We start from the raw sequence: 13,280 nt of genomic DNA, 5'->3' as shown, positions 1-13,280 counted from the left end.
ATTCCCTGCTCCACCAAAAAAATTAGGTATCTTTCATTAAATGGAAATTCCTATATCCAGCCTCAAAATTCACCCATATCCTTCTCTAAGGGCCCGGGAACTGTGCATATTCTTTTTTTTTTTTTTTTTTTGGTTCTTTTTTTCGGAGCTGGGGACCGAACCCAGGGCCTTGCGCTTCCTAGGTAAGTGCTCTACCACTGAGCTAAATCCCCCAGCCCCGTGCATATTCTTAATATTGAGAACAAGTTACATAGAGACACACATGGTCGGTACACACGTGCCACGCCCAGGCATGCGATCCATCAAAATTCAGAACTGACCTACTGATGGTATCAGACTTAAGTCATGTAAGCTGATTATACAAGATTTCTGAAAATCTTAAGTTACTATAAAAAGTAAACAAATTCGGGGCTGGGGATTTAGCTCAGTGGTAGAGCGCTTGCCTAGGAAGCGCAAGGCCCTGGGTTCGGTCCCCAGCTCCGAAAAAAAGAACCAAAAAATAAAAAAATAAAAATAAACAAATTCACAAGGAAGAAAAAAATACAGCAGGATGAAATAAAAATGAGAAATATGTAGAAAGAAAAATCTTCACAGGCTCAAGGATCAAATAAGAAAGAATTCACTTATGGATTCTACACTGGTTTGCTTGTTTGGTGGTTGAGGAGGATAAAGTCGTAACACAGGTTAGGCTGAATTCAGGTCAATCCTCCTATCTCACCCTCCCGAGTACTGGAATTGTAGGCATAAACCACCACACCCAGCTTGCAGTTCTCTTACACATGTTATAACTCAGAGAAAAAGTTCAGGAGTGGATAAAGAATGCTTCTGCAAACCACAGAGCAGGACTCAGTTACTAATTTTCAAATAAATGCCAAATCCTTGTTTTTGAAAAGATTCTGAATTAGGTAAATGAGCAATTTCAAACTCCTGGAATATAAGTCTTTGCTCTCCACACGCCAATGCTGGGAATGCCAGCAATCCAAAAGTGACCAAGCAAAACCTGGTTCAGTGAGGGCAACATCTAAACTAAAAACTACACAGGAAACATTGCCAATCAACTAGCATAGTGTATAGTACTTTACCTAAGGTGGGAAAATGACAATTAAGTTATATTTATTTAATAACGAAACAAGAAAGAAAAAAGAAGGAAAGAAAGGAGAGAGGGAAGGAGGGAGGGAAGAAGGGAAGGGTAGATAAGTTGATTACATAGAGGGTCTTCCGCTTTAAAAAAAAAAAAAGATTTAAAAAATTCCCTTAAACCAAAACACAGTGCTGGAATGTACAACCAGAGAGTAGGTGTTCAGTAAAACACTGTTTTATACTTAGCTCTAACTGAAACTCAACCCCAGGAGACCTGTGTTCCTGATACACAATCACAAATTCTGGCAACACAGGCAAATGTGAACAGGGTGGATACTTTGTATTTTTGTTCCCCAGTTTAACTACTTTCTGGTGTTGGTTTATTTAATTTTTTTATTGAATTCTAGGAAAAATAAAGGGGTTAAAGAAACTCAGTTATTAAGGCCTTCTAGTGGTCCAGCAGGTACAGAGGTGAAACCCTATGTCCTGAACCCTACTTCTGACCCTGCGTGGTCTTCTATCATTTAGTAAAGCCAGCAGCCAACACAAACAATAGCAAAGATGTGAAGAAAATATTTAATGAGATTCATACTGCATGATCTATCAACACCCCAGGAAGAGAAGACATCAATCCTTATACAAATGTTGGTTCTGTTTGTTTTGAGACAGGGTCATACTCTGTAGACCAGGCTGGCCTGGAACCCCCACAGCTCTGTCTGCTTGCCCCTCAGTACTAGGGTTGAAGGCATACACCACTGTGCTTGGCCACCACCTAAGTATTACTTAAAAGCTACGTTTGAAGGTTAGAATAGTATTGTGGCTAAGATTATAAAATCGTCTTTCTCCAACGTGAGAGACGCATATCTGACTCCTGTATCACAAGCTGCTCTCCCTGAGCCATATACACACAATCGAGCTGTGAGGGGAACTGGCTTGAAGAAGGGCCTTCAAACCCAACTGAAGGCTCAAGGGAATAAACATGAGGAAGAAACCCTTTGTATGACTTTTCAAATCAGAAGAGACACACTTTTCACTTTGCAGAGGACCATTTTAAATGCACCTCCCAGAAGATTTAAAAGTCTGTTTTGAAACTCAGTGAGGAGGAACCCCAACATCCCTGCCGACATAGTTTTTGAGACACCATATCCTATCCGGCAGGACACTAGACCAAGTACTACATGTGAGCCACATGGATAGCTTGAGCGCACATGATCAAAAACAAGCAGTTAGTTACCCAAGAGGAAAGCTCCTTCATCTGGTGCTGGTTGCTGTGAGGGCCACCGGCATGGCCACGCCAAAAGCAGTTCTGGCAGAGCTGATAGTTGTGGCATTGCTGGCATCGGTATCGGAAGCCCATCATGCTCTCGCAGTGACAGTAGGAGCATTCCACAGGATGGAAGACTGGCGGCCAGCAAGAAGAGGGGACAGAGAACAAGACAGTGTCAACTGAAGACAGAAGCAGTATGGAGGCCACGGCGACAACCGACAGACCAAAACCTCTAAACTGTCTGACACTGCAGTTCAGACACTGCGTCTCTAAGAATACAAGGGTACAGCTCCAACATCAGTACAGCCAAGGACTGCAGAGTTTTATGTTAATATTAAATGTCACAGCATAGTAGTAGAAACTGTCAAATGTACTCTGGCAATTCAGGTTGGGCTTGTACGTCTTTGTGACTTTCTTCTAGTCTCTTCTGAGCATGCTCACACAGTGGGGAGGTAAGAGCCTGCCCAGGTAGACCAATGAGTGAGTGGGTCCATCACTCACTCAGAGACCTTTCCCAGCCGTTTGGTTTGCCTGTAAAGTATATGTTTCACTTTGTATTGAAATGGTGCTTGCTTCTTAGAACGCTCTTGGTGTTTTGTGCTGTTTATTTTGACTCTGACTACTCAGAGATTGCTGAAAGGGCTGCTTTTGTAAGGTGCACTCGGAACCAGTTGCCTTCATAATGTGCATACATCTGGACTTATAAGCCAACATGATAAATATAACTTTAGCTTAAACAAACAAATATATGTTCCTTTTTCAGCTTGTTCTTTTGTTTCATTTCTTAAATGGACTCTTATGCCTTCCAGGCTGGGCATGAACACAATATTTAACCACCAATGCCAGCCAATTATCTGATGCTTTTATGTCTACTTCCCAAGGACTGAGATTACAGATATGTGCCAGCACGTGCAGCTTTTAAATAGTAATTTTAATTTATTTATTTATTATATATAAGTACACTGTAGCTGTCTTTAGACACATCCAAAGAGAACATCTGATCCCATTACAGATGGTTGTGAGCCCCCATGTGGTTGCTGGGAATTGAACTCAGGACCTCTGGAAGAGCAGTCAGTGCTCTTAACCGCTGAGCCATCTCTCCAGCCCTTAATTTATCTTTTAAATAGTAACTCAAAACACAGGAAAAAACGCCAAACCAAACAGGCCTCCAAGCATGCCCTAGGACGTATTGGTCAATGACAAGTAAGATGAATAGGCTAGTGACAATGTGATAGACAAGTGGTTTTATTTCTAGACATTTCAAAGATTCCATAACATTTCTCTGTCTCCAAGAAATATCACTGAACGCATAAGAACATAATCAATAACACATTCCAGACAAAATGACAGTAAAATATTCTTATGGTTAATAGCACATCATGACAAATGAGACTTTCTACTCTGTAAAGTCGGAATAAGATGGTTTCTGAAAACTAACTGGACATGAAACTAAGAAAATACTTGAGTATAAAAGCATCTCTCCTCAAAGAACCAAGGGTAGCTTAGCAATTTAACTACTTACATGGCTATTCAGAAACGCTCCTTTAAGAATTTAACTGCTTTAAAAGTCTAGCCCTGGGCTGGAGAGATGGCTCAGCGGTTAAGAGCACTGACTGCTCTTCCAGAGGTCCTGAGTTCAAATCCCAGACACCACATGGTGGCTCACAACCATCTGTAATGGGATCTGGAGTGTCTGAAGAAAGCTACAGTGTAATTGTACACAAAAAATAAAAAAATCTTTAAAAGAAAAAAAGTCTAGCCCTTTAGAAAAGTAATCCTGAAACGGAGATGCTTGTGAAGTATCCAGACCTGAGCAAACGGCACACAGAAATTTAAAACAAAGCAGAAACTGGATAGAAAATAAAAGGTGAGAAAGAAAAGCAAGGAGGAGGAGCCTGCTCATCGGCAGCCTCTCTGCTATGCCTTCTTTCCTCCTGTGGCAAAGAGGGAGACAGACAAACCTGGAGAGAAGGAAGGCTGCATAGAAAAGAGATGGCCTTCCCTTTAACACAGCCCAAATACGGGAATAAACAGCAAAAAACACCAAGAGGTTCTAAGAAGCAAGCACTGTTTTCAGTACAAAGTGAAAACATATACTTTACAGGCAAACCAAATGACTGGGAAAGGTTTCGGGAGTACATTCGAGGTAAAATGGTACAGAAGGGCCTGGAAAGAAGGTTTGGTGAGTGAAATGCCCACCCCACAATAAGGACCTGAGTTCAGATCCCTAACATACAGAAAAGCTGAGTGGGGTCCATGTAGCCCTAGCACTGGGTGGGAGAGCAGCTGAGAAAGAAATGTCCCTGGGGCTCGATCCAGCTACTCAGTAACTTCCATGTTCACTGCGAGTCTGTCTCAAAAGATAACGAAAGACATCCAGTGTCGATTCTGACCTCCGCACGTGTGCATGCGTGCGCACCCACACAATTAATCATAAAGGGGAAAATAGAAGACAGGAAGCCCAGAATTCAAATTTATCTCAGCAGTGTTTTAATTATTCAAAAATCAACTAAACTTTGATTGCTAATATTGTAAGGCTCTAGTTTTCTAAAACTACAATTCTGGTAAATTAAAAGAGGGGAAAAAATTACTGACCACAGCAGATGAACAGAAAAGAACGACAGCCTGCAATCTTGGGGTGAAAAATGTGTCCATAGCACCAGGTTTTATTATTTCTCAGAATCCTAAGTAACAAGGCTCCCACTTTTGTGATGAAATATTTTTTCTTAAAACAAAAGCTGCAACTTCAAATGATGGTGTGCCAGCAAATGTCAATGACAATTTTTCATAATAATAGATAAGAACGCTGCAATTTCCTCCCTACAACCTGAGGGAAGAAGGGTGTGGTGCTCACCATTCTCGACATGGGCAAGCCTGTGCATGAGAGGTAGCCAGACAAGGCACTGTGGAGGAGGATCGGCCATCATGGTGTCTAAAAACATATTCAGCATTATCTTCTTCTGTGAAGAGAAGAGAAACAAGAGCACTTTATAGCTTTCAGGTGTCTTTAAACATCTAGGAATCTCCCAGCCGAGCAGGAATGAACTGCCTGCGAAATTTTACAACAAAATATTTTACATTAACGCAATCATGACTACATACATTTTAATAAACGCACACCACTTGTATCTGGAAACGCATCTCTACCAGCAAAATTCTGCCTCTAAAGCCAGCTGTTCAGTGTCTTAACCTCCTCCTTTGACCAGTAAGAAACATAAACATAGCATTTACATGGCTGTACACGTCCAACCCAAACCAGACACAGGGCCAGAGCCCAATGTCCTTCCAGTCACCATTTCTGCTATCCTGTGAGGGAAACAGACATCACACTCCTGCTCAAAAAACACCTACAACAACAGAAACTAATGTCGTTAGGAGCCATGTTTCCAGCACTCTCAGCAGTTCCTGGCGCACAACTGGCACTTAAAACACCTATACGCATACAATGATACATTTTAAATAAATGATAAACAATTGTTGCAGTAAATAATAAAGCAAGGTGAGACACTTATATATCTACAATGGTACTTTTCTCTTTCAACAGACAGCTGCCACTATGTGGAGCACTCATGATGCTCCACAGAGACAATTAGAAAACAGGCTAGAGAAACAAGTTAGAAGCACAGTTATGGGCTGGAAAGATGCTCAGTGGTTAAGAGCACTGACTGTTGTTCTTCCAGAGGTCCTGAGTCCAATTCCCAGCAACCACAATGTGGCTCACAACCATCTGTAATGAGATCTGATGCCCTCTTCTGGTGTGTCTGAAGACAGCTACAGTGTACTCATATATAATAAATAAATCTTAAAAATAAAAAAGGAAGTACAGTTATATGATGCAGATAGAACAGGTTTGGAGCAATATTTCCAATTAATAAATTGTCTTATTTTATTTCTTCTAAGCCGCAAAGGACCTTCCCAGCTCTACAGGAAAAGGAACTGGACGCAGCACTATGCAACGCCAAAGGACGTCTGAAGTTGTAACATACTTCCATGGCGCCCACTTCAAACAGCACTCAGAGGAAAGCCAGGAGAGGTGACAAACACCTATAATCCCAGCACTTGGAAGTCTGAGGCAGAAGGATCTCACGTCCCATGTCAGCCCGAGCCACAACATGAGATCATGTCTCAAATATCAACAAGGGTCCATAAGATGGCTCTTCAGGGAAAGGTGTGTACCAAGCAAGCCAGGGACGTGCGCTTGATCTGCAGGACTCAGGTAAACCACGTGAATGGCATGGCATGGGCAAGCACCCATGTGTGCACACATGTACACAGAGGAAGAAATTTAAAAAAAAAAAAAACAAAAACAAAGAACAGAACAGAACAGAACAGAAAAAAGAGAAGCGCATAGGGATCAAAGGCCCAGCCATGTAAAGATAGGAAGGGGCTGGAGCTATAGAGCCCCATGAGCCTAATGGTGTAAGGTCCTGAGCCTCAAAACCAGAAGAATATTGCACATAAAGATCTGTACAGAACAAGGAAGGGCAAAGCAAAAATGACATTCAGAATTTCATCCCTCTTTCTCCCAAGCAAAAAATGATGACACCAGGGGACTCAGGACAGAGGAGGCCAGGACAGTGAGCCATGGCATCTGCCCACAGTACTCCCGTCATACCAAATACAAGAACACACACTCATTCCTGGGTCTTCTGGAAACTATGACTATACTGACCCCAGAATGCATTAACTGGAAGTCACTCTGAGTATATCTCAAAACTAGGAGGAAAACAGAAACAGAAGGAAAACTAGAGGCAGAGTGGGAGAGAAATGTTGCAGTAAGAACTTAGATTTAAAAAATGGAGGCAGACCTAGGGTGTCAGGATGAGGAAGGGAAAGGCAGAGCGCAGGGAGGGGCTTCAGTTCCACAGCTTCCTCACGCCGCTGCACGCTGCAGGCCAGTGGGCAGGGATTATCCTCATTCTACTCAGAATATCACTGCCTTTCAGTCTTGTTCTCTCCGGAGAGTAAAATGGGGCTTTCCAGACAAACATGACACAGCCACATTACCAGAAAACCATACTGAGAGCGTCCTTCCCTCCCAAATGATGCAGTAGTATGAGGCAAATACAAGTAATATTTTTCACTCAATATTTTATTAAACTTTTTGTTTTTTTCCTTAGTGGTAGGAAATGCCACTGGACATGTTTTCGCATTTAGCAATCAATCTTTTTCAAAAGAGAAAATTGGGGAGCCACCTTTTGTTTCTAAGGATTCATTTAGAAGACATCCTTTGCAGACCCAACTAGAATGAAGCTTCACTTCTAGGTCTCTGTAATGTTTCTCAGTCTAATTAATGCTAGTGAGACAGGTCTCATTACTATGGCCTTGTTCATAATAAAGCCCATTTTATACCCTCTATTTCATCTGATCTGAAATGCTTTTAGAAGATCGCTTCGAAGTGCATCATTATATATATTTTTCCTACCGCTAAGGAAAAAAACACTTAGCCAATTAAACTAATTCAATGGCTTAATTAACCACAATCACGTGTGAGTCAGTCACACCAGGCTCTTAATGAATCTACTCAAAGGACTCAGTACTTCAAATGCACTGCTTGATGTGACAGGAATGGTTTTAGTATTTTGGTCATTATCTGCCCTGGCTCGTTTTATGTCAACTTGACACATGTTAGAGAGTCATCAGAGAGGAGGGACTCTCAGTTGAGAAAACGCACCCATAGACCCAGCTATGAGGCATTTTCTTATTGGTGATCAAAGCGGGAGGACCCAGCCCACCGTGGATGGTGCCATCCCTGGGCTGGTGGTCCTGGGTTCTATAAGAAAACAGGCTGAGCAGGCCATGAGGAGCACCCCTCCCTGGCCTCTGCCTCAGCTCCTGACTCAGGGTTCCTGCCCTGTTTGAGTTCCTGCCCTGACTTTCTTTACATGATGAACAGCAATATGTGGAAGTAGAAGCCAAACCCTTTACCCCCCAATTTGTTTTTTTGGTCACCATAGCAACAGAAACCCTGAGACATCACCGATCTTTGGGAAATAAAAAATAATATAATCTAGTTTCATCTTTTTGTCCATTACCTCTTTCAAACAGGGTATTGAAAATATCTAATTTTTGCTTTGCAAAGTAAATGCACTAATTATCCAACTTATTTCCTGTTCTGTGGTCATACCTTCTGTGTTCAGTAACTTACTAATGCCAGGCCACAGAATATATTTTTGAGAACACTTGGCATGACATGTGGACCATACCAAAAGTGGATCTAACTCAGTAACAGTGACAATGTGAACAGCCATGGTAAAGGTCTCACGAATACGGGAAATGACAACCTGTCACAACCATTCCTGTCCAACTGGAACTAAGATGCTCCTGGCCACATGAGATATCTCAACACCAGAGACGATAACATGTAAAAATATGTCCTTAGGTCACAAGAACGTGGCACACTCATCCACAAAAATTACCCAGGTGAAGGGCTGCTGCAGGAGACCATGAAGTCCTTGATTGAAATGTATTCAGTATAACACAAATATGCACACTGCACATGCCAGGGAATTCTTGCTCATTTTATTCAATGTCTATGAAAGCAAGGCCAGAACAACCAGGAAATGTCTCCAAGTGGAAAGAAAATTCATCTTGGCACATAGCCAGGAAGAGATTGGTTGGTTGAAGTAGAATCCGACCTTATCTATTGTACTTTGTAAAAAAACTAACCAACAAAAATGCCACCTCCTTTCCTATCGTCACCTCTTCTATGCTCTAGGAGAGCACGCACAGCGTGTACACACACTGGGTGACGTGACGCATGGCGTGCCTTCTCTCCCCCTCCCTCCTATGTAACAAGCAGGGTCCCGGGCCACAGCAGACTCCATGATAGAAGAGCTGTTCAGGTCGTAAAAGTCAGCACACAGACAGCACCACCTGCCGAACCTAAAACAGAGGCCTAGTCCATCCACGTCCACATTGCTGGGAACTGGTTCTAATGCTTTGTCTTATTTTGGCTCCCAAAAGCCAGAATCCAGACCTGAGGGTCCCTGCCCCTCAGCTGACTTAGACAGATAATAATAAATGCCTTAAGGCCATTGGCTGGGCAGGGACTTTTGCACCAAGAGGGAGAAGAGGAAACAGAGAATTGCCATGACAGGGAAGCAGAAAGATGAAACTTAAAAGCCTGCCGGGATACAAGGATCCAGGAAAGTGGCCCATGGGTCACTTCCCCATGGAGTCTGGAGTGGAAAGATGAAATATAGATTTTTAAAGATGTTAACTCAGGAATACCAGTGGAGAGTATTTGCTAACTGCAGGGAGGTTAAGAAGTGCTCAGCCATTGAGCTAGTCAAGGCATATCAAAATTAGCTGGCATGTGTGTGCGTGTCTGTGTGTGTGGTGTGTGTATGTGTGGTGTGGTGTGTGGTGTGTGTGTGTGTGTGTGTGTGTGTGTGTGTGTGTGTGTGTGTCTTTCATTCTCAAATCCAGAAATCTCTTGGGCAGGTGCAGCACACACAACCCTCTGGGAGCCAAATTCACCACTACACCACGTAGTTCTAGAAAAGTCTCAAAATGTACTAACCTTCCTTTTCAGCTTCCGTAATTCTGCTTCTGGCTAACTGTTCTTGTTAACTGAAGTATGTCAACAAAAGCACGGTTTTTGTGCTTAAAAGCTCACCCTGAAAAGGGCTCTGGGCTACCATGGGGTCCTGAGCACCCAGTGTTGTAGCTGGCTAGCTAATGAAAACTTTCTGTTGGCTTACACCGTATCTGAGCCATCCTCTCTGGTGAATATTCACTCTAATGTTAATGCTGCCCTTCCCACACAGACATCAGATCTAAAACCCCCACTGAGTAGACAACTCTTCAAGTTAAAGTCGGCACCAAAAAGATAAGTAGTCAAATAAGGGGTAAATCTTCCAAAGAGAAAACATAATCCTCCAAGACTTGGGAGTCAAGAAAATTAGGGAGTTTTTAATTCACTTTCTGTTTATTTTCGATAAATTTTAAGCTTCTAAACTCAGTTTGTTGGTTTATAACCACTAAGAATCACTCCGACAAACATTAAAGCTTAAGTCCTATACTCTGTTCCTCTTCCTGATGAGGAAAAATCTTCCTATATGAATCAATCTTATCAAACTAAACATTCCATAACCTAGTCCAGCCCAGACCCCTGACTCGTTCTCACTGCAGATGGGTGCTCCTTTATCCATAAATATTTCCGTTGATTTTTTTTAATGGTTCTTCAAAATAGGGTTCCTCTGTATAGCTCTGGCCGTCCTGGAACTTGCTCTGTAGAGCAAGGCTGGCCTCAAACTCACAGAGATCTGCCTGTCTCTGCCTCCCTAGAGTTGGGATTATAGTCATTCACCAAGACTGACCCAGATTAAATTTCTTTAAAAAAAAAAAAAATCTCTGACGTAGCTAAAAATAAACATCAAAATCAAGAAATTGGCATTCAGTGGCAGAATATTATTATCTGGTTATAAACTTTGTTCAGATTTTTGCAACTTCCTGTGTAACAGAAAAACAAACAAAACCCGCTGGATCACTCTCTCTAGGCTCTAATCCACCGCTTCCTCTGTCTTTTACGATTCTAACAGTTTTGTGTACAGGCCAACTTTACCGTTGCATGAATTTGTTAAGACTCACATGTGGCTGTATTGAGGCGCCACAAATCGGACCCCTGAATATTTCCACGACATTCCATTCAAGCTGTGAGGTCTCCGAGGAAGGCCTGAGCAGGGGAGCAGCACACCTCAGCCTGACCGGTTGTTAAGCTTCTCCCATCCCTGTTGGCATGACTGCTGGCTGGGCTGAAGTCCTGTCCCTGACTGGTTGAGTCTCCCAACCCTAAAGCTACCATTCCTTTGGTAATTAAGTATCTTCTGGGAAGATTTTTTTCTATTAGTTTTAAACGAGATTTTTTTTTCCTGAATTTTCTGTTTCTCATAACTTTCTAAAGGCAATATTTCGGCTATCTGTTCTCTACATTAAGTAACTACTTTTGAGTTTCTCTTTCTCTCCAGCCTCTGAGACAGAGTTCAGCTCTCAGGAATATGCCTTAAACAGACTCTAGGTGGGTTGGGGATTTGGCTCAGTGGTAGAGCGCTTGCCTAGCAAGCGCAAGGCCCTGGGTTCGGTCCCCAGCTCCGAAAAAAAAAAAAAAAAAGAAAAAAAAAAGAAACAGACTCTAGGTAAAAAAAAAAAATAAGAAAAGATGTCAAACTTCCGACTCTGTCACAGGTAAGCTCAGTGTACCCCACAGGGCAGATGAGCACTGTGAGGAAGACAATGATCCAGTTATCACTATAGCTTTAGGTCAAAATTCCTGCCCTTAAAATCTAAAGAACATTACTTTAAAAAAAAGAAAAGAAAAGAAAAAAAAAGGAAAAAACATCTATCAGTTATGACAATGCAGAAAAAAAATTCTTTAAAATACTTAAATGGCTTTTTTTTTTTTTTTTGTCTTGTTGGTACCTTTGGCCTTGTGGCTGCTGCACCTGGTTGCCCTCTCGCCCCTCTTTCTTCCCCTCCCCCTCTCTCCACATAGCCCAGCTTAGTCTGGTCAACTCTGGGCTCTCCTGGCTGTCCCTACCTCTACCTACACTCTCTTATCTATAATAAACTTTCTCCCCCACCATAAAAACAAAACAACAGTAACAAAGAAAAAAAAAACTCAAATGTTCCCTTACCTAAGAACAAGAGTCCTCAGGTGAACTTCCACCCCTCTCCTGCCTTTCCTTAGCCTCTTCCTTTAAAGGTAGAAGGTGGAAGCTCCTTAGCCCCAGGTCTTGTCAATGGTCCTTACCTGCTGTGGGAAACAGGTACGGACTGCGTGTTCCGTGTAACCAAAGGATGGCCCTTCAAAGACAGCTGTTGGGAGTTTCAGGGCTTCCTTCAGAAACTGGTCAAGCTTGCCAAACATCATTAAACCATTCGAATCTGACATCTGGGAGAAAATGTCTGTAAGAACAAAAGCAAATAAAACCAAACTATAAGAAACTACTGTCTCTTAAAATTGTAAATGGCTTTGTTATTTCTATGCCACTAAAAATGTATCATTCAAAAGTCCCATAACGTTACAATTTTTAATTAACACTCAAATCATCCTCCTACTTATTAACACTGTGTAGTTACTTGGCTCTCTCAATGCCATCCATTTAAGATTCTACCTAAACATTAAGTGGAGAAAACATTCATGTCTGTCCACTTACCTTTCTGAAGGTTTTAAATGGAGGTTGTACGCATGAGAGCAGTACCCAAAGAGACTGGAAGAGGGTGATGGATCACCTGGAGCTGGAGTTACAGGCAGTTGTGAGCTCCTTGCTGTAGGAGTGGAAAATCAAATCCAGGTCTTCTGCAAGAGCAGCAAGTGCTCTTAACTGCTGAGCATTCTCTCTGTCCCTCACCTTTCTAAATCCATGGAACTGAAGGATAATTAGCTTTTATTTGTGCAACCCACAGTTCCAAGAAGAATTCTGAAACAGCATGTCTTTATTCCTTACTATCTGTGTTTATAAGACAACAAACACAGCACTTAGAAGGCAGAGGCAGGAGAATGAGACTACATAGCAATTTCAAAACCAGCCTGAATAACATGAGAACCTGGATAGGAATGATAGGAATAAAGAGTAGATTACTGAATTTATTTTTAAATTTTAATTTTCTGTTCATTAGTGTTTTGTCTGCGTTTGTGTGTGTGTCAGATCTTGAAGTTACAGGCAGTTATGAGCTGCCATATGGTTTCTGGGAATTGAACCCAGTTCTTTTGGAAGAGCAGTCAATGCTCTTAACCATTGAACCATCCAGCCCTGTTTTAAATCTACTTTTAAACTAGAAAGCCATTAACAAACCAAAAATCTTACATTGGTATAGATCTTTGTACACTGATACAAAATTGAGGCTATATTTTGTTATATCATTATAGAGCTTTGTATATTGATATAAATTATGTTAAATTTGGTTACCCTGATTTAGATCTTTGCTG

At 41.8% G+C, this 13,280-nt stretch overlaps 1 protein-coding gene across 19 annotated transcripts in view; it reads right to left on the bottom strand.

Annotated features, from left to right (window-relative positions):
* Positions 1-13,280, bottom strand: part of Dtnb (dystrobrevin, beta) — a 196,986-nt gene that overhangs the window by 122,888 nt on the left and 60,818 nt on the right. For all 19 annotated transcript variants that reach the window (XR_010052110.1, XR_010052111.1, XR_010052112.1 and 16 more), the window contains 3 exons: positions 12,102-12,256; positions 5,202-5,307; positions 2,315-2,481 (listed from right to left, as the gene is read on the bottom strand). Coding sequence is in view for 9 of the 19 variants with exons in the window: in XM_063262066.1 (XP_063118136.1) it covers positions 2,315-2,481; positions 5,202-5,307; positions 12,102-12,256 (428 nt within the window). In the remaining 10 variants the exon portion in view is untranslated. The remainder of the gene's footprint in view (positions 1-2,314; positions 2,482-5,201; positions 5,308-12,101; positions 12,257-13,280) is intronic.

Source organism: Rattus norvegicus, chromosome 6, assembly GCF_036323735.1.
Source record: "Rattus norvegicus strain BN/NHsdMcwi chromosome 6, GRCr8, whole genome shotgun sequence".
NCBI lineage: Eukaryota > Metazoa > Chordata > Mammalia > Rodentia > Muridae > Rattus > Rattus norvegicus.
Note: the sequence above shows the minus strand (reverse complement) of the source record. Positions and strands in the feature narration are given on the sequence as shown.